The sequence below is a fragment of the Desmodus rotundus genome, chromosome 2 (assembly GCF_022682495.2).
Source record: "Desmodus rotundus isolate HL8 chromosome 2, HLdesRot8A.1, whole genome shotgun sequence".
NCBI lineage: Eukaryota > Metazoa > Chordata > Mammalia > Chiroptera > Phyllostomidae > Desmodus > Desmodus rotundus.
In genome coordinates, this window is record NC_071388.1 from 199,106,700 (window position 1) to 199,127,410 (window position 20,711).

The 20,711-nt window shown below is 42.6% G+C and overlaps 1 protein-coding gene across 7 annotated transcripts in view; it reads right to left on the reverse strand.

Moving 5' to 3' along the window:
• Positions 1 to 20,711, reverse strand: part of DOCK10 (dedicator of cytokinesis 10) — a 227,671-nt gene that overhangs the window by 3,350 nt on the left and 203,610 nt on the right. For all 7 annotated transcript variants that reach the window (XM_053919129.2, XM_045198211.2, XM_024563982.3 and 4 more), the window contains exons 46-55: positions 20,158 to 20,215; positions 19,735 to 19,833; positions 17,055 to 17,161; positions 15,218 to 15,340; positions 14,973 to 15,086; positions 7,407 to 7,553; positions 5,091 to 5,301; positions 3,647 to 3,837; positions 1,496 to 1,596; positions 1,201 to 1,339 (exon numbers count right to left, since the gene is read on the reverse strand). In XM_053919129.2, the coding sequence (XP_053775104.1) occupies positions 1,201 to 1,339; positions 1,496 to 1,596; positions 3,647 to 3,837; positions 5,091 to 5,301; positions 7,407 to 7,553; positions 14,973 to 15,086; positions 15,218 to 15,340; positions 17,055 to 17,161; positions 19,735 to 19,833; positions 20,158 to 20,215 (1,290 nt within the window). The remainder of the gene's footprint in view (positions 1 to 1,200; positions 1,340 to 1,495; positions 1,597 to 3,646; positions 3,838 to 5,090; positions 5,302 to 7,406; positions 7,554 to 14,972; positions 15,087 to 15,217; positions 15,341 to 17,054; positions 17,162 to 19,734; positions 19,834 to 20,157; positions 20,216 to 20,711) is intronic.

Here is a 20,711-nt window from a genome sequence, read left to right on the forward strand (position 1 = left end):
TTTGTTCTTTCTGTCGCACTCTCAGATTTATGAGTTCCCCATGCTATCAAGGCATCTCTCCTGAGCACTCAATTCCCATCAGCTTCTTACTAATCCCAAACCAACACTCCTGTTCTAGGAATCCTATCTATGGGGATTAATTCTCTCTAACGGTTGTCAATTAGCCAGTTCTTTCTCTAGCTTTGATGGATGGCTTACAATGTGGGTAGAAAGAGATGGAAAAGAAGAAAAAAGAAGCATATATGGAAAAAAGCAAATAGAATAAAAAATTTATAGGAAACATTCCATGTGTCCTGAATAGTTGTGACGGTGTTAGGCCATTTAAGGAAAGGAAGGGGACTAATGTTTAATGAGTGGCCACTGTGCATGAGGCACTATTTGTAGGTAAGTTCTCCCCCTTAACTATTTGTAAAGAACACATACATCTGACTCCTGGAAGGGACCACGGGTGATGAGATGTCGGGGTGAGTGAGGGCCTATGTGCGCTGGGAAGCCCAACGAGCAGCACTTGCTTTCCACCCACTTGATTTTCAGCACTTCATTCAAAAAGGGCTGTGATTATTGAATGTACACATTCTGTGCACAGCCTTATAGAAGAGTCTGGGCACATGCCAGAAGTCATGAATGCCTTGTTTGAAGGGTGGGAGATTGAGTTTTATCCCAATTCTGCACATTTTTAGGAGGCCCAACCTCTGTAGAGGCAATCTTGACCTTCAAAAAACATGCCTTCTTTGTTTCTGATGTTTTTCTTGAGTATGGTGCAGAGACCCCTAGTGGAAGAACTATGTAACTCCACCTCACAGCCTGGGTGGTGGTGGGGGGCGGGGTGAGCTCCTAAATCAGGGGTGAAGGGAGTGGTAGTAAACCCTACTGGGAACGCTACCCAATGTTTCTTGGTGTCTGATGGGGCTTATATGTCCAAGAAAACCAACAGCTCATATGGTCTGGAAAAACGCCTCTGAAAACTGTGGAAAGTATCTGGGTCCTCATCTTTTTTCTCCAGCCTTTTCTCTTCCCTGATCTTTGCCTTGAGGCAAGGCTGCGCACAGGGGAGAAGACAAGTCAGCAGCATGATGTTCATGTAAGGTGCAGTGATTTTGGCAGCAAGAAAAGAGGCTCTTTCCAGTTCTCCTGGCATTGGGGAGCAGATGGGCACTTTCTATGAAGGGACAGCTCGAGCCAACCCAAGGTGAGTCTCACCTGCTCATTCATGATTGCGGAGAGTTCGCTGAGCATGTCTTTATAATGGGACCTCAGTTCTTCCTGGTATTCCAGCTGGTCTTCCTTGATGAGGCGCTCGTTCACGTCGAGGGCCTGCCCACATGCGTCTGCGAATTGCCTTTTGTGACAACAAAAGCACATGAACAACCAGCCACAGAAAGAGGCGACTCAAAGGCAGGCTGCTGATCGCTTCTGTCACCCCGAAGGGGGTTGGTCAGGTGACTCCCTGTTGGAAGGAGCCCAAAGAAGAACATGCCCACAAAGAAAAGCTTACCTGAAGATTTCCTTCAAAAGCTTTACTTGGTTGTCAGGGTATTTCTTCGCATTGGGTTCTTCAAGAAAAGCCCGTGCATAGGCCATTGGCCCAGCATTAACCTATAGGGGAAAGAGAATTTGCTGAGGATGACTCCACTTCTTCCACAGAGGAGCCCTCTCTGCAGCTAGAAGGAGTAGCCAGTTGCTCAACAATCGTGTGGGACCCCAATTCTCTCCCATCCTTGTGAAGTGCACTAATCTGTTATCTGTCTCATCAGCTGTCCTCCAGCTGGTCAATCAGCTGCTGCAGGGCACATCTGAGTTCCACACTTCACTGTCATCTTCCCCAACTTCAGTCCCTTGCCCACCACTTCCCATCTTCGCCTTATCCAAATACAGCTCGAACTATTTTCTTTTTTTAATTGAATTTATGGGGGTAACATTGGTTAATAAAATTACATAGGTTTCAGGGGTACAGTCGTACAATGCATCATCTGTATATTGTGTTGTATGTTCACCACCCCAAGTCTCCTTCCATCACCATCTAACCCCCGTTTACCCTCTCGAACTATTATTTTCTTAATATCTTTGAAAACTAGATTCCCTTTGTTTACTTAAACAAATAAATATAAGTTAAACATCTGTGAAACCCAATATTTGAAGTGCTAGTATTTTTTCTATTAGCATTAAAATAAACACGCAACTGTTAATAAAAGACCTCCCACGGTGGCAGTGGTGTACATGCCACGCAGGGCACCACTGTTGTGCTGTGCTCCACTTGACAGGCTGGCTTAGGCTCTGGCCCAAGGTGGCATTGATCGGAATTGTGTGCGAATGCTCAGTGCCAGGCCCCGTTCATGCGCACACCCAAGAGGATGCTCACACTAGTGACGGCATCCATATTCCTTAGTGCTTATGATCTTTTAATGTGGTGGTGGAGCTGGGGAGGAGTGAGGGCTAGGACAAGGGGGCCAGGGCTGCGTCTGAGCCATCTTCGGGTGCCGGTGACCTCCCGGTGCTGCTGGTGTGGGCGAACGAGCACCCCTTCCTCCGCTCAGCTGGGTGCTGAGGGAAGCTGTCCCTTTCGGAGGCAATGCTTCCCTTGCTTCTGGCTTTTGAAAATTTATTGTTATTATTATAATATTATTATTATTATTGAGTTAGCCATGGGAAATACAGACAAGAGGCTGGCAGGGAAGAGGGCAGCCAGGTCTGTATCAGGATCAACATTACCGATTTTTCCTTTGCCTCTGGCTCCAGTATAGCTCCAGGGGATACTGTTACTGGCCTGCTTTTACTTAAAATGTGAATATTTTGTCCATGATGAATTTTTGACATTAGTTTTGATTTTTTAAAGTAGTGCATCACAATATTTTTTTATCACGGTTACTGAGTTTTCTGATGTGCCCCCACCTCCCTTGTTAAATTTTCTGCCCAAGGGGAGTGCCTCACTTGCCTCACCTGGTCTCAGACTGGGTAGGGTATTATGGAAGCCCCAGGGCTTCCTCCATTCAGTCCTCTAGCAGGGACTCTGTCTGTCGGTCTGTCTGGCTGTCTGTCATCAGTGGGCACTGCCCACTTTCTCGCTGCTTCCAGTGATTCTTTCTCCTCAGCTTTCAGGTCTAGGAAGGGGTGGCAGCCCCCCATCTTGCTAGCCCCTATGCCCACCCCTGCTGGTTTTCTTAAACATTGCTTGTATTTTGCAAATAGCCTATTTATTATATTTCCTTTAACCACCCACTGTGAGCAGGCCATCTGCTTCCTATCAGGACCTTGGCAGTCCAATAAATATTCATGTGCATTTTACGAACGGGTATACATTTCAAGAATATTTGTTTTTGGAAAGTTGTAGAAGGCTCTTAGTGACAGATATTTACAGGAGAGACATGTTAGAATTTAGAATATAAAACATAGTTTATCCAGAGGAGATGGGAAAGGAAGGCGAGGAAGAAGACTTTTATTTAGACTAGACTTAAGAAAGGCTTATCTCCAGGTGTTCAGCACCATCCACGAGCATTTACAATGAAACACAATTTGAAAGACTCAGATAAAGGTGTTACCACACGCAGAAAACTAATCTTATGTAACTTCTGTAAAAGAAATGTCAAGGGTGCGTTAGACCAGGGCCCACGGGCCACGTGCGTCTGGGCCCCGAGCGGTGCTTCCTTACCTTCACGCTGACACTGCCTTGGAGTTTGAGCTGCAGTCGGATCATGTCCACCTCTTCCATGGTGCAGAGCTGGTTAAGCTCGGAGACTTTCTTGGACATCTCGTCTATGGCCACTTCAATAGGATTCAGCTCTGTGCTCGACTGGCTTACGACTTGGATTCTCTTCTTCACGTAGGGAAACATGTGACTGGCTGCAGAAGGGCAATGGGAGGGAGTTTACCTGCTGCGGGTGAGTGCCGAGTCCAGGTTCCCCTCCGTGTTTCCTCTGCACACGGCACGTCCCGCGTGTGTCTGTGTACGTGAGTTATCTTGTGTCCTGTGTGTGCACGTGTCCTCATGCCTCTCAGCTTCTGCCCCAGCCTCCTTCGCCCACCACCCTCTCCCACGCCTCACTCGCCACGTCCTTGCTCTCAGGGCTGGAGTAAGACCCTGATTTACAGTCACTCCGTGCTGAAAAGATTATAGCTTCTGCCGCAGCTTGTAATTCAAATAAAAACCACACCAAACCACAATAAAGAATGCTTAAATATATGCTGGAGAGCATATGTTATAATGGCTTTGGTTTATAAATATATATATATGTGTGTGTGTGTGTATATATATATATATATATATATATATATAATTTAGTTACAGAAGTTCTGGAAGACTTTACTGAAGGTGAACGCTTGCCCTAGTTTGGATGTCTCTGCTATTTATCTATCTATTGCATAATCCAGGCCTGCCACCTCTCAGACAGCTGAGGCATCATTTGTCCAGAGCGTCTCTGCCCACCTTCCCCCTCAGTCCACCTCAGGAGCCCCTCTCCTCTGCTCCCATTTCCTTTCTCACGCGGTGCTCAGCTGAAATTCTTGCTTCACAGGCTCTTTCTCCTATCATTCTGTGAGCACCTCAAGGGCACGAATCGTGTTCTATGTATTTGAGTTGCCAGAACAGTGCCCAACACCTAGCAGGCACTTGTTAAGTGTTTGTTGCCTGCATGAAAGGAGACTAGCTCACAGAATAGATCTAGATGGTCCTGGAAGGGATGTTGACCATCCTTTGCATTCATTTTACAGATGAGGAACCCAAGTTCCGGAGTGACTGAACCTTGCCCCAAAGTACGCCATTCTGAGAGCTGCTAATCCTGAAATAACTGAGGGCAGATTCGGAGGGACAGGAGAGGGAAGTGGAGAACGCCCTTCCCAGGACACTGATGCCAAGATCGACTGCATGATCTAAAGGAGCAGGTGTGTAAAGTAACTCTACCAACAACTTCTCTTCTGGCTGACTTCTCCAGGGTATCCCTCTGGACAGATTATAGAGAAGGGGGAAATCTGCTCTTCCGGGCAAACATTTCCTTGTTGGCACATTTGGGGGACTTGTGATGACTTTAGCTAATAGAGCCCCGGCAGGGGCCTGCGCGGAACCCGCAGCTCGCGGCTGCTCGCAGGCCGGCACCTACTTGTCAGGACGGTCCTCCGCTTGCACTGCTCCTCCACGCCGCCGTGCTTCTTGCCCGACAGCGTGAAGGGCGTCTCGAACACAAAGCGGTGGATGTTGTGATGCATTTCAAAGTCCGTCTTCCGTTCCTCTATTTCCTTTTCCTCGAAGAATGGCGTGACATAGGTCACCTGGATGTAGGCATATTTGGGGTCCAAATCCTTGGGGTTTACCTGTGTGAACACATTATGGCGAAAGAGTGGTGAGCCCTAAGAGACTCCTGGAGGAAAGGCAGGAAGCTCAGAGCCCCCTCAGCTGGCACCCTGGGGGGCTGTCTCCGTGCCCTTGGGGAAGAATGGGCAGTCATGTCATTGCAAAAAAAGCGACTGCCTGGACTGTGGTCAAACCGCCAGATGGCAGTGGAGGGAGGATTGGGGCCAGCTTGCCAGCAGCTGAGGCTCTTTGAAACGTAAGTACTTGCCTGTGGCCTGTTATTTAATCCTGTATTTTCTTGTTTTTCTGTAATGCATGTCCTCACCTTTGGAATACAAGCTTCTTGAGAGCTGAAACATACCTCTTTGTCCCTCTACTTTTCAGCCATGTATGCAGACTGGGGCTATTGTTCTGGGCTTGTAACGTGGAGGGAGGTTCCTGGTTTGTTAGCAGGTTAATTTAGTATCCTATCACACGATTGCAAACATTTTTATTTTCCATTGCTTTAATTCCTTCTCTAATCTGCAATAAGCCATTCTGTATAATTTCTTTACTACCTCTGCTTTGGTGGCGAGGCTTGACAAATACCAAGGAAGGCAGGCTGAGGGTCCCAAGAAAAAAGCCAGGGAATGACTCTTTCTTTCCTTTGAGGCTGAAAGAGTTGATTCTCAGTCTCTTTTCTAATGATTCCTTGAAGAATGTTCGAACTTGTTCCATTTTTTCCATCTATTTACTCATTCACTACTTAATCAACTCTAGAGATTTGAGGAAGCTCACGAACTTATGTGCAACAGCACTGATAACTACTCTGTAAGGTGAGTGCCATCACACTGTCTTACAGAGAAAAGAATGGAGGGCCAAGTGGCCCCCTCATTTCTCTGGAGGAACCACCACGCTGGTAAGTGGTGAGTGGTGGGGGCGACAAAGACTCCAGTTGTTCTGACTCCAAATCTGGCGTTCTTCTCATCCCATTTTCTCATCTGTCTGCACTCTCTGGTTAGGGGAGCCCCCAAGACAATCGCTGTGGCTCTGCCCACCCTTACGAGGAAGCGGACTGTACCTTTCTAGATAAGGATGGGAAGGATGAACACATTTGTAACAACTTTTGCCCAGAATAAGCAATCTCATGCCCAGACTCCCCTGAACACCAGCTTTATTAAAGGAGGACAGGGGAAAAAGAGATCTCTATTTTGTGACCCAGCCCCACCTACTGAAATACTCTTCTATCCAACCTATGTTTTGAAGACTTGTCATTCTGTAAACATACCTCCTCTTTTCATTCCTCCCTGTTATTCCATGTGCTGGGCTGCTCAGAATGCCCACTGCTTCCAGCAAATGCCTTATCACTGGGCAATTTCCAGCTCAAACATCACCTCCCCCGGGAAGCACTGCGCAGCCCAGGATGAGCTGGTCAGGAAACCGTCGCCCCCAGCTTCCCTGTTTGACTTGCACCATGTCTCCTGTGGCGCTTCATTGCACACTATTTAATGACCTGTTTGCACACAGCTTTGTCTTCCTAGCCCCCAGTGAGCTGGGAGCTCGGGGAGATGGTCTCTGTGCCCCAGTTCCTAGTTCCAGTGATGGCAGGCAGTAGGTGCTTGATAGAGATTGGCTAAAGGAATGAAAGCTTATTAGAAGACTCTGAATAATCTAATCAGACACTATAAGCATTTACTTTCTGAAGCTGTGAGGAGGTTAATTAGATATTCACAGGGTAATACAATGTAACCGGCAAGTCTGCTACTATCACAGAGAATACCGTCAAAATTGGTATGACCCTGGAAGACCTCCATGACGAAAGAAATACATTTTTGCTTTTTTTCCTCCAAGTCCACCACTGGGTCCAATCACTTTAACTCTTTGGTAGCTATACAAGTGCAAATAACCTATGGGGAAAGTAAGGAATTTAGAGGTTACTCAAATAAACACCTATGATGTTTTCCTCAAAAATAATCACCCATCAACCAGCCAGTAAACAAACAGGCAGAACACCCGAAATACTTTAGGTAGTTTACTCGGCATAGTCAGGCCCAGACTTAAAATTTTAGTAAATGTAGTGAAAACATTTAAAAAATTAAAATTCAACCAGTTCTCCACATTTGCACAAATATTGATTTTCCTCTACCTTGTTGGAATCCTGGATTATCTTCACACTGTCTGCTCCGAATTTATCTGCATACAGCTTGAGCAGTCTTTGCGAAATCTCAGACAGACCGGTCAGCTTAGGTTCTTTATAAATATACTCTTTACCTTCTTCTTCCTCAAAAAAACCCTATGGAAGACACATAGTGAACCGCCAGTTTTATTAGAAAACTCCAATTGCACATCCCAAGCAAAACGAAAGCCGTTTATTTACTTGGACAACATATGCGGTCTGTTGGTTGTCATCCAAGCCGCAAACTAGCACCCTATAAAGCGCAAGTCAGAGAAAAATCAAGTGAAGAAAACAAAATATCCTGCTAGAATCCGTCATCCATGGAAACACTCCCTAGCCAGGCCAAAGAACTCATGGGATATCTCACGCATACTTTCTCCCTAGAAATCAATGGTATTACCTGCTGCATGTATTTTGGGGGAAGGCTGCCCTCATGTGGCAGCCTGGGATAGAACACAGAGTCTGGAATAATTTTTGGCAGTTTTTCAAAGACCAGTATCATCTTTAACAAGGTCTTCTCAACGTCTTTGAAACTATTCACAATGGTGGCTATGCAACCCCGTATCATCATTGATAAAGAGCCACAATTCCTGTACTGTTATCACAGAAAGTATATGGGGTATGTGCCCAACTTCTGTTATTTTAAAATTAACTTTACATTATTACCATTAGGGGCCTGATGCAACCTAGATATATGCAGTTTCATTACTCAATTTACTCTCTTATTATATATTTTACATTTTTGCAAAGCTAGACCTTATAGGGTTGAAGAATAGTAAAGTAACCGTGCCTTCATTTTATGTCACAGGAGCAAGTAGGTCTTAGCCTCTATTAATTTGTCCGTCTGGTTTGAAATGGGAAAGAAAAGATCCTATTACTTGCGGATGACTAAGTGAGGCAGCCTTTATAATTCCTTCACTTTGAAGAGACACAGCGTTTTTCCGGTGGGACGTGTGGCCTCAGAGTATTAGATGAAGTCTGGGTTAAGAGTCCAAGTGCATCTGGTTTCTTCTGACTCACATTTCCCACAAGGCAGTGGCTTTTGAGGGCCCAGCAAAGACACTGGAGGTCACAAAGAATCTTAGCTCTACTTAAAAAAAATGGTTATGACTATGTCATAATATTCATTATATGTGAATGACATGCATCAAACGTTCCCACGCTGGAGTTTTCACAGCTAATGTGAGGTGGTCTGAGAATAATAATTGAACTCACGTCTGCATGGCGCCTCTACGTGGGAAGGCGCTTTGCCGATGCACACTTGACCATCAGGAACAGCGTACTTTGTGTCAGAAGTGGGATGTTGCTGTGTATTTGCGGAAGCCAAACGCGTTCTTGTCAAGCACAGAATTAATTGCCTCTCTCCGTGTGCATTTCCTGAAAGGACTTTGGGCTTTTTAATGTCACGAAAATGTCTTGTTCAACATGGTGTGTCTACTGTTTGGCACAGTGACTGGTCTACAGGGGAACATCACTCTACATTTATGAAATGAATAAACAGATGAACGAAATAGTTGTAGTGGGCATACAGCTCAATAAAAAGGTCTATTTGCATCAGGAATAAATGGAAAAGTTTCGATTGCTTTTAATAACAGTGTTCAGTTGAACAGTTTCTTTCAGAAATGTTTAAGACTGAACACAGACGACTATGAGTACCGTGACCCTCACCTGCTAAATAAAAGTGAGATACAAGGTTGAAAGGGTTCTGAAAATCAGCTCCCTGCTGTTCCTCTAGACTTTGTGTGGGTGGTGAGGTCTGGCCCCTTTCCCACACAACTTCCCGCCTGCTATGTTTTCTCTGTCATTGTGGGGTTTTGTCTGATTCAAGGTCAGGAGTTAGTGGCTAAAAGTGACAGACTGATGGATACAGAAATAAGACTTCTGAGGCCACCAACCAGTATCCCCCCAGGGCAATAGCTGGAGCAACATTTATCACTTTCATTGTAGTGAGAAAAATGTCTCCAAGTCCCAGGAAAAGATTTTCTCACCACAGTGTGAAAACCAGCAACAAAGAGACATTTTCATTGGGAATTCTTGCCCCTAACACATTTCGGAACCCAGAGTTAGCAGAAAAGGAGTGTGGGAAGCAGGAATTTATTGCCATTACTCTGGCCTTTGTGGCCTTGGTCATGACCTGTGACTTTCCTCCGCACCCCTTGGTCTGGAGGATGGGAAATAGTAGACTCGGAACTCTGGTGGGAGGTTCTAAGGGCAGTGCTCGAGTGTTACATACGGCGAGGAGGAGGCCGATGACCAGAATAAAGAGAACGCGCCTGTGTCAGTAAAGCAATTTGTGTTCCAGTGCCTGTGCAGGGAAACAGCTTAGCTGAGTTTTGAGCACTTACAATACATACCTTCATTTTCTCTCGCATAGAAACGATACTTTTCTTATTAGAGAAGTCTATTGATGCTCATTTCAATATTTTGGTATGTGACTGATCAGAAAGAAATGGTGATTAAAGTCTATTTACCTATCTGTCATCTATCTATTTATCATCTATCTATCTATCTATCTATCTATCTATCTATCTATCATCTATCTATCATGCAGATAGAAACTTGTTGAGACTATTTTATAAAACCAGTAGAACGGAGCTGGAGTAACAGAATAAAGGATTTAATCTGCTCTTTGCCAGGGACAGTGTAAGAGCTTTTGTAGCCAGAGCAACAGCAGCTCTGGAGACGGTGGCAATGTGTACTTACCTTTCACCCCAGGAAACCATCAGAGCCAAGCCCCCTGAGCCATGGGTCACTATCTTAAAGAAGGTTTCAAGTCCAGCTCTGCCCATGAAATAGATGATTTATAAACAGGGCCACAAGGTGATGAGAACCCAGGGGCAGCTTCTCTGTTGTGTTAGCCACCAGGTCACGAGCAGACCGCATTACAAGGCAATGGGAATTGTGATCTCTGTCTTTCTAATGCTAAGCTGATTCTCTAAAATGTCATTTCTCCATGCAATAAACAGCTTGATCTTAGTTAAGAAACACCACTTGTTCTAGTTAAACAAGGACTTTGAGTCATAAGAGATAACTCACCTGCATTATAAACCTTCAATAGATTGCGATAAAAATGTTACTTCAATAAGTGACAACTAACATCACCCACTCCTTCGGTGTTTTTCAGGTACTTCAGAATTTTGCAATAGCCCTGATCATTGTTGGGGTGTCACATATAAACCCTCCTGCTGTTATAGATGATTGAGTCCAAGGCCATAAATAAAGGGACACATTGAAAGAGGAATCAGTGAATAAAAGATGGGCCAGAAAATATTAATAATAGGCTACATGCTAAGAGAAGAAAAGCTCCCAGAAGGCAGAGATATGGTTCCATGTAAATATGAACTCAATCATACATGTATATTGTCTAAATTAGTGACTTTCATATAGGTGGGGAGCCAGAAGGTTATATCACCCCAAATGGAGATGGGGGTTTTGCAAACTACACATGCACCATTGTTCCTCACCCAACCTCCTTCCTATCAAGATTCTGAGATGCACCTACCCCCACGTAGGCATGGCCGAGAACCAAGGAATCTACATCCTTTGGTGAATGGGACAAAATTCCCCAGGCCTTTCACTTAAACTCATTCCAGGGACATCTGCTATTTTAAGTTATGCAATGGCACATACTTGCTTGCTTTCATGCTAACTAGCAGAGCCTAAGGATTTTATTGGTTACAGTTGATGTTTGATCACTACTGCTGCCCATTACTCTGGAAATAAATACTTCAGGGACACGTTGGGGATGCTTTACATAGGCTGTTCTATGTGAAATTTCCATAGGCAATGATGCCAGGTGTTGCATTAGAAAATTCATGCTATGCAAGACTTGTGTAGTTAAAGGGCCAACTTGTTTTCTAGTGTCTGGTTCATTGCTGACAGACAATGCATGAATTACTCTAGCCAATACTGTGAAATGAAAATGCTAGTCCACCTGGGACCCTAAAGGTTTACCTGAGGCCTTTGTGAAGGCAAAGAGCCTCCTGAATATGCTATTTGCATAATCTTTGAAACATGATTGCAAGGCAGGCCAGTGTGGATATCAAAAGGTGGACTTTACATGGACACAAGGTACTCTCATGAAAAAAGGAATTGTTTTTGACCATGGGGATGATGCTAATTAAGTGGTCAAGACTTTATCTTAGATCTTTGGAACCTTTATTCTGCACACATTTGGGGGAATGTTCAAGTCTCTTTGGTATTCCTTTGTCACCACGTGTGAAGTGCAGTGCACTGTCTGCTCCTTTTCAACATCATAGTTCCCATCTCCATTCGGTGTCTTGGGACAGGTATCTGAAAACCACTGAACAATGATGACTGAGGCTCTAAACTGCTGCTTATCTGCACGACCTCCAATCTTCCCCTTGCTCAGAGGAGGCTGGGGATTGACCTTATGGAGGACCATGCTTAGCCATGCACTCAAGACTGCAGATTTAACAGACCGACCCCTTTGCCTTTTAAGCTCAAATTGGAATCAATAAAAGATAATCATGGACACTGGTAGCATTAAAATAAAAAAAAACCTAGGCACACAATCAGCACATTTTATTGAGGAATCTGCAAAAAGAACAAAGTTAGGATGTTTGAAAGTAGCTCTCCCCAGTCCTTCCCCATTGCCCCTCAGTCTATTTAGTACGGGGATTTCCAAGTATTCTTTTAGTAGGTGAGTTAAGGACCCATGACCCCAAATTTATAAGTGAAAGTAGAAAATACTGGTGTGGTATGGATGTGGGGAGGGATGTAAAGAATTACAAAAAAGTATGTACTGGACAGACAAGCAGAGCTGAATGTGGACAACATGGGGATATCAAAAGAATTTGTCTTTCCACTTAAATCAACAATACTTATGTTGAACCACATGAGGTTGCCATTTTTGCCAGTAAACTAATGATTGAATATGGGCAATTTCATATAGTTCAAAATAATATAAAGAAAATTCTGTGCCCCAGAGCTCCAGGTACTGGCATGTTATTTATGTCTCCGCTTGTCCTCCAAATCTCTTACATGTTTTCTTTCTGCATCTCAGAAGACTTAACCTGACCTCCTGGGTAAAGATTTAGTCCACTGTTCAGCTTGTGCATTGGGAATTATCACCATCACCTTTGAGAATGCTCAGAGCCGCCACAATAGAGAACCCTGTTTCTTCACAGTACTCATATGGAAAAAGCAGTGTCCTCTGAGGAACCTGCAAAGGTGCCCATCCGTGGCCCCCACTTCAAAATTTGAAATTCTGAGCACCCCATGCTCTTCCTAACCAGCTGCAACACAGTGGCCTGAAGTAGCTGGCAATCTCCAGTTCTGAGTCTACTATCCGCATGTTTCAGATGCGTGGTGTCCATGTTTACCCGTGTGAGTGTGTGTGCATGTATGTAGGTTTTCAGACTGTACCTACAGTTGTGCAGAAAGAGATTATATATGAGCAACAAAGGATACATTTTTGTAATTCAGATAATGGGAGTAAACACAGTTTAGTTCAAGAAATGCAGGATGACTTCCAAATGAATGCAAGCAGGGTTATCTCACTTTTGGACCAAATGTTGATTGGCATAAAAAAGTTAAGGTTCAGTAAAACCATACAGAGGGAAGTGTGAGAATTTTAGAACATGCAAATGGGGAGAGAGAGAGAGAGAGAGAACGAGAACTTACCACAGCCTGGAACAATGAAGACCAAAAGAAGAAAAGAGTAAACATTTGCATTAAAATCTGATGGGAAAGCAACCTGATTTGTTTCAACTTGTTCAGCAGCCAGTGTCTTAGGTGTTGTTTGGAGAAGCCACCAGGCAGGCAAGCTGGTTTTCACAACCACGGTATTAATGGCAGTCTGTCACTTGGCCATTGGGAAGATTGCCCAAAGGGTTGTCACCTCAAATGCAAGTTGGCTGAGTGCACATCTGTGTGTCCCTACTGTGCTGCCATTTCCCGGAGACCCTCCCACCCTTGTAACCCCTCAATTCCCACGTCCCCTTATTGGTGGTTTTTTTTTTTTTTGCTAATGTTTCAGCAAGGTCAAAAATGTTTATTTTTTGTTTCTTGTTGACTTTCAAGATACCCCTTCCATTTCTCTCTCCTCCTTTCCTGCAGATTTCTACACTTCTCTGTCACCAACATGTTCTATCACTTCAGAAAGTTCAGATTGTTTTCCCGGGATCCCCTGAATGTCTAAATTTAGCTCCTTTCCATAGGCCATCTCCCACATCTGTTCCTCACACCCCTGGCGTTCTCTGATGCTGCTGTGCAGTGGGAATACCGGGTCAGGATCTGTTTGTTTTCGGTAAGTGGCTACTCAGTGACATTTCCTTTCCAGGCAGACAGCAGCTGTCTTGTTTTCAAAAGGATCTTATTTATTTATTTTTAGAGAGAGGGGAAGGGAGGGAGAACGAGAGGGAGAGAAACATCAGTGTGTGGTTGCCTCTCACACACCCCCAACTGGGGACCTGGCCCGCAACCCAGGCGTGTGCCCTGACTGGGAATCAGATCAGCGACCGTGTAGTTTGTAGGCTGGCCCTCAATCTACTGAGCCACACCAGCCAGGGCGAGAGCAGCTATGTTGATTAATTCAGAAGTTACTTTTCAAGCTGCCTTCGGTGATTAGTGGAAAACCTCTATGTTTCAAAAACCTCAATGGGAAATGATCTACAATGACCATGCCGCATTTGACCCCTTATAAGGTTCCGAGGGAAACAAGAGCTATGTGCAATAGTGCCTTACACGGGGGGCTGGGGGAGAATAAAAAGGAAAGGAGAAGGCTGAGACTCATTCCAACTGCGGAACGTTTCTCCACAAGAGTGATGGTCTAAAATACATCTGCTGAAATGCAATAGTTATAAAGCTCCCTGAAAAGAACAGGATGGTGCCAGGGTCTATCCCACTTAAAACACTAGTCAGACACATTCATAATTAATATGTAATACATTCACTTTACTTTCAGGCCAGCACTGTGTCCGGCTAATATTTTCAGTCCTTGTTATTTGTGCATGTAGTAAACTGAGAACAGCAACTTTAAATTTATATTGACCTGCCATACAGGAAACAAAACCACCACAGGGTGCTCTGCCTAGAAGCAACAATAGCTTGAAAGGAGAAAAGAAAATGCCACATTATGAAGGCCAAAGTTTGTGGCTTGGGTATGGTGAAGCCCCTAGGAATTCTTTATTACTTAGAATACTATGAATTTCATTTCTTAACACATGTTAAATTTAATTTCACTTTGATATATGACACAAAACTATAATTAGATCTTTTGAGATGAAATGAGAAGAAGAAGATGCCAAAAAAACAAATGACTTTCTCCTCCAAGAGTTAGAAATCACTGTTTAAACTCATCTGTATTAAGACCCCTGGGGTTCTCTGCTGAGTGCCTTCCTGTGGGCACACACAGACTTACACCCAGAGAACAACTCAAATATACCCAGACACACCCACACCCACACCCCGTCAATCCTGTGGCTCGTGGAATTAGATGCCTCATAAAGAATTAAAGACAGCGTTCAAATGATCAACAGAATTTACAGGTCATGCCACTTCTAGTGAACTCACCTGCCCATAGAATGCCACACGGTAGTATCGACCAAACAGCCGCTTCTCTGAATTCACCACCTCTGCGACTTTCAGATATGACCGGTGAATGTCGTAGTAAAGATCGGATAATTTCTGAAACCATAAATCAAAGGGTTTCACGACGGTGATGCAGACATCAAACATAAGGAGTTTCTACTTTCGTAAAGAGGAAGCCATCTACCAATCTAAAGTAGGGTGTTGTACCTAAGGTTTTGGAAACATACCTTGAAGTCTCTCTGCTTCTCGAAGACGGCAATGATGGGCTTGTTGACATCAGCGATGAGTTCGTATCTCTCAGACTTCCAGAGAAACTCCACAGACATGTACAGCTGCTCCACCAGGATGTTCTGCAGCACCCCCACCAGAGCAAGATCGCACATAACTAACATTGTAGCTCATCCCTGAAACTTAATTTCAAAACTGCTGCGCTGTCAATTTTTTTTTATCCTGGGATTTCGGTGTTCCCTAATCTCAGCAAGCGCTTCTGATGTCATCTGGATCACGCCCTTTCCCTCACTGCCAGAACCTGATTAGTCCCTCAGCCTTGTTTATTTAAACCTACAAAGAGCCTTCAGTTCTGCCTAGTTCTTTCCATTCTCACTGTCACTGACTTATATCAAACCCCCGTCCACTTCCACACGCCTGCAGGAGATAGAAGACTCCGAGTGTGACTTCTCACTCCAACTGGTCTCAGGGCATGCTCTCCAGTAATCCTGCTTTCTGAAACATAGATCTGATCCCACGAGCTCCACTGCCCCAAAGCTCCGTGGGAACTCCGCTCTCTGAACTGTCCACACTTGCTAGCCTGGCACTCAAGGCGCTCCAGGATCAGGCACCAGCCTCCTCTGCAGAGCCCCACTCTCTGCACCCTGACTTTGACTTTGCACTTTGGCCATATCGGACCATCCACACCACTCTTAGGGTACTTTCTCACCTTCATACATTTGCCTGTTTTGTTCTTTATTTTCTCACTGACACCTTCAAGTCCTATTAAATGTCAAGACCCAGTGCCAAAGTCTGGAGAACTTTTATTTATGTCTCATCCTTCTTTATCCCAACCACTTTCACATAAAAAGTTGTTCCTTTTTAATTGTAGCCATATATGATGCCTAGATTTGTAGTCAGTGGGTCTAAGACTAGGTACTACCTACTCTGAAGGAAGTTTGTCTTTCTTAAGATCCTAAATTCTCTGAGAGCCAGAATTATGTCTGATTTGTCTGTGTCTCCCACCTTTAACTTTCTGCCTCACATGTACGAGTAGTTTAATAAATATTCAACTGAATCAGATTATATGCTCTCTAAAGCAAGTGAATAATATTGTTGGAATGTTTCCAACAATGTCTTAAGAAAAGATTCTTAAATATTATTTGAATTAGTTAATATAAATATGTAGTCACACTTGATGTCTTTTTGCAATGTACATTAAATTAGTGTAGAACCATATGTAAAATTTCCATAAAATCCACCTCCAAATTTGCTTTCTGTATTCTGATTTTCAATCTATGCAATATTATGATTAAAAAACTAATTTATGTAATATTTTACTTACTTGATGAGAGGGTGTTATTTTTTTCATTAGAACTGTTGCTAAGTTATTCCCAGTAGAAAGCTTATTTTTATTAGTGAAAAATAACCAAGGTTTACATACCAGGAGGTTTTCTGCAGAAACTAGTGTATCTCTCTGTTCAAATGTATTTGTAAATAAACTTTCTAATGTGTTAAAAAAAAGTTATGAACAGCTCACAAAAATTTCAGCATCCTTTACTACATTTACAAAAGGACTAGACATTATTTATCTTATAGAAGAGCTGATCATATATATCTGGGTTCATCTTAGAGAAGTAAAGTTTAGCTAAAATTTTCATTGAAAATTATGTTTTATCACAAAATGTGATATTGATTAATCTCAGCTTAATTTGAGCCTGCATCTCATTTTGCCTCAGTCATAATATACCTTCACTTGACTTCTGAATAAGATTTTCTCCTCCCTATTTAGTTTAATGTTACAATTCAAAGCATCTTTTTACTAAATTACTGTGTACTCGATTATTTTTCTCTCACCTCATTGTATGGTGTGTCTTGCATTCCCGAATCTTCTTTCATTGCTCCCTCTTCTTTAATATTTGGGGTAATGCTCAGAAAAGCCGGCCAGCCCATAGAGAACATACCTTGAGAGGAACAGAGAAATGCAACATTATTATTTGAGTCAGATATTGCGTGGATTAGACAATGCCCTTCTTCACGGCATTACAGGTGGCTGTGTAATGCTCACACAGTCGACGAGATGGCTGGACTATGACTGTTGGTCAATACTCTCTGCCAGGCTACCAGTGTCACCCTTTTGTCATTTTGTAGTATTTTCAGGTGACACATTTTCTATAGGAAGCTGATGTGGGGTCATGGGCAGACAACATGATTTGCAGGTTGATGTAGCACCAACGTTCTGGTTGAGTTAGCCTCTGTGAGCCTGCCTCTCGTGTTTGTTAAACTGGAGGCACTAATATCTATCTCAAAGGGTGGTTGAAAGGATTGATATTTGAGAAAATACCTCTTGTGGTCAGTGTGTTATAAAGACAATGCCCAATACTCACTCATTTTTACTCCTTGGCATTATCTTGAAAACTTAATCTTTTTTTTAGCATCTTTGCTACCAAGATTTAAAAAAGAGCTGGCTCTGCAGAAATATATGAAAACAGTCGATAATGGTTATGTCCCCAAAGGAGGGGTTGGATCTGAATGGTGGGGAATATGAGTGGTTAGGAACACAGACTGGAGTGACAGCCCAGCCTTGAACTTCGGCCAGCACAAACTAACCGTGAGCTCCAGGGCAGGTTGCTTAACTTCTCTTGGTTTTCTCACTTGTAATCAGGAGGTGACAGCAGCACCTGACTCCTGGACTGGTTATTGGTAATTGTCTGGGATGCTGCCCCAGTCTAGAGCCTGGTCCAGTGACTGACGTGGGTACAGGCTTTTGGAGTTATAGCTAAAGCTTCTGTGGGGAGTCTTCATTTTTAATTATCAGCTCGTTGGCTGTGTAACTTAATCATCACCTCCAAATGTGCTAAAAATTATAATGATAATAATTATTGCAGTCTAATCCTTGCATTAAAAAGTCTACATTCCTACATCTCTGTAATAGTACTCCTGCTGTAATTAAACATATATTAAAATACATGAGAATAGATTGTGGTAGGAAATGTCACAACAGACTTCTCACAGGTTGATGGTCATTATTAGAGTTGTGTTTTCTGGAGTCACCTATACTTACCCATATTATTCACACATTGTATGAAGGGATAGTTCACTCCTCTGACTTAGAAACATTCTCACAAAAAGCATACTGAGGACTTCAAATATATGGATATGTATATATGCTAGTGCCTCATAAATGATCACATTCCTTAATTTAAAGCTTACTAAACAAATGCATTCTTTTCTCTAAGGGCATGATATATTCTAATATTATTTCAGTTCTAAAAGTGGGTATTTAAAATGTTTTGAATATTAAAGTTCATACAACATTTTGGGATATAAGTTTCCACAATTTCTCAATTAACACTTAGTTTTCTCAGGTTTCTTGAATTTTGTGTTTTAGCTAGAATTTGTAATAGTCTTTGTGGAACTGTGTGGTATCTGGTAATGATAAAAATAGATGGGGAAGGAGGGCATGTTAAATAGAACAATAATGATTTTGGTGACTTGCATATACAAGAAAGGCTCAATAGGCAATTCGGGACTGAGGAAGGAGGTCCCTGGCTTTCAGTGTGGGCGTGAGCTGTGATGCTGGGCCTGGTCTCTTCACCAAGATCCCCAAACGAATGACCACACAGTCCCACAGTTCACTGGTCATTTGGTTCAAATGTCTTCTTTGTAAAATCCACCAAGATTCTTTAGAAAATACATCCATCTTTAAAAGAATAAGGGACAAATTACATTTCCAAAATACTCCAACTAAAGTCCATTTACCTCTTGTTTAGTACTTTAATCTTTATATCTAAAGATTTATTTCTATTTTGTATACACTGACTTTTCCACAGCTTTTTGAAGTTTAAGTTGTGAAGCAGATTGCAGTTCATAAACTTTGGGTTTGAGCAAACTTTTGCAAAAGAAAACAGATTAAATGTGTTAACTATATTGCCAAATCTTTTTACAAAGAGTAATTATTTAGTTATCATTATAAAATCTTTTTTATCAGACAATGAAGATAGAATATTTCTAATAAATGGAAATCAGTATTATAAATTATATGTTATAAATTGTCAGAGTCAATTATGCATTTGAAAAAGGAAATGGGACATGGTAATTTTAAATATAGTCCTGTATATGTACTTTAGTTATATGTTTTCATTTTACATCTTTTTTTAAATAGTTTTATTGCATTTCAAAATTAAAATAGACTTCTCTTGCAATTTTGAATAATTAATCAATTTCAGAATAAAATCCCAAAGGCAGACTAGCAGGCAAATTGGTAGCAAAATATGGCCATAACTCATAATAATATAGGGTAAGATGAAGTTCTATTTGCTGAAAACTTTTCAGTAATCAAACTTCATAACATTTGAAGGCATGGGATTTCTGAATGCTAGGGACTTTGGGATTTTACAGAGTGAGTTATGTGCATCTGACACAGTTTTTGCTTCCAGGAATACAGTCAAGAGTTCCTTTGCAGTGAAAGTTAAGCTGCAGCTTAATTTCCTCCGCACTGTTCCACAGGGTAAAGGCACTCAGACAGACCACTCACTTCCGCCACCGGGACTTGTTAGTAATGGGTTGCTATCACAGGGGTAGACATCCTCCGAGAGCAGGGACGGTGTGCAAATCTTTTCTGCTTTCCAGTAACCTATGGTAGTGCGAGATGAGGTTAGGACAGTGCTACATGGTTGTGTTAATTCAAGCTTACAAAACTACACATCCTTAACTGGTGCATCACTCTCATTCCAACTAAGAAGCTGACAGTTAGCCTTGCTGTACCTAAAATCAGCACGATAACGGCATGAAAGGGAGTTAAAACTTCAGAGCACAATATAATTAGAAATATTTGTGACAACTGATGTTGCTTAATAAAACATAAAAGGTTAAACAATCTGAAGTTAATAAATGAATTTTAAGTTAGGTCTCAACGCGTTGATTTCTGGACTTTGCCTCCCTCGCCCGGTCACCTTACCCTTCCTCTTCAGGTACTCTGCAATGAGGGCGGCTATATGGATGTAGCACATGGCAGCCTGTAGTGAGACAGAGACAGTGTCAGCGGAAGGCACACCGTGCATTCAGCTTTTTGCCTCAATCTCGGGTGAGTAGTATCCCACGTCAGCCTATGTGGAAGAATTCTTTTAATAACAAAACTAAGAGTCAATTAGATTTCCAAGTAGTTTTCAGGTGGATGAATAAGCTGGCCTGAAGAATCTTCCCACAGAATTATCTTCCTTCCTTAATATCTAAGTTTCCCTCTCTTTCTCTAAGTATATACAGGGGTGGGCAAAAGTGGGTTTTTTGTAATGAAAAGGACATGCAGGTTATGATTATGAGAGTAGCTGCAGAAACTGTGTTGTGCGTACTCACAGCTGGAAGCCTACTTCTGCCCACCCATACCACATGTGTGTGTACATAAACATGTATTTATACATTTATAAATATACATTTAAGTCCACAGTTCTCTTTTCTTGTGAAAACTGTAAATTATAGCCTCTGGATCTAAACTGGAAACACCAAAAGCTGTCT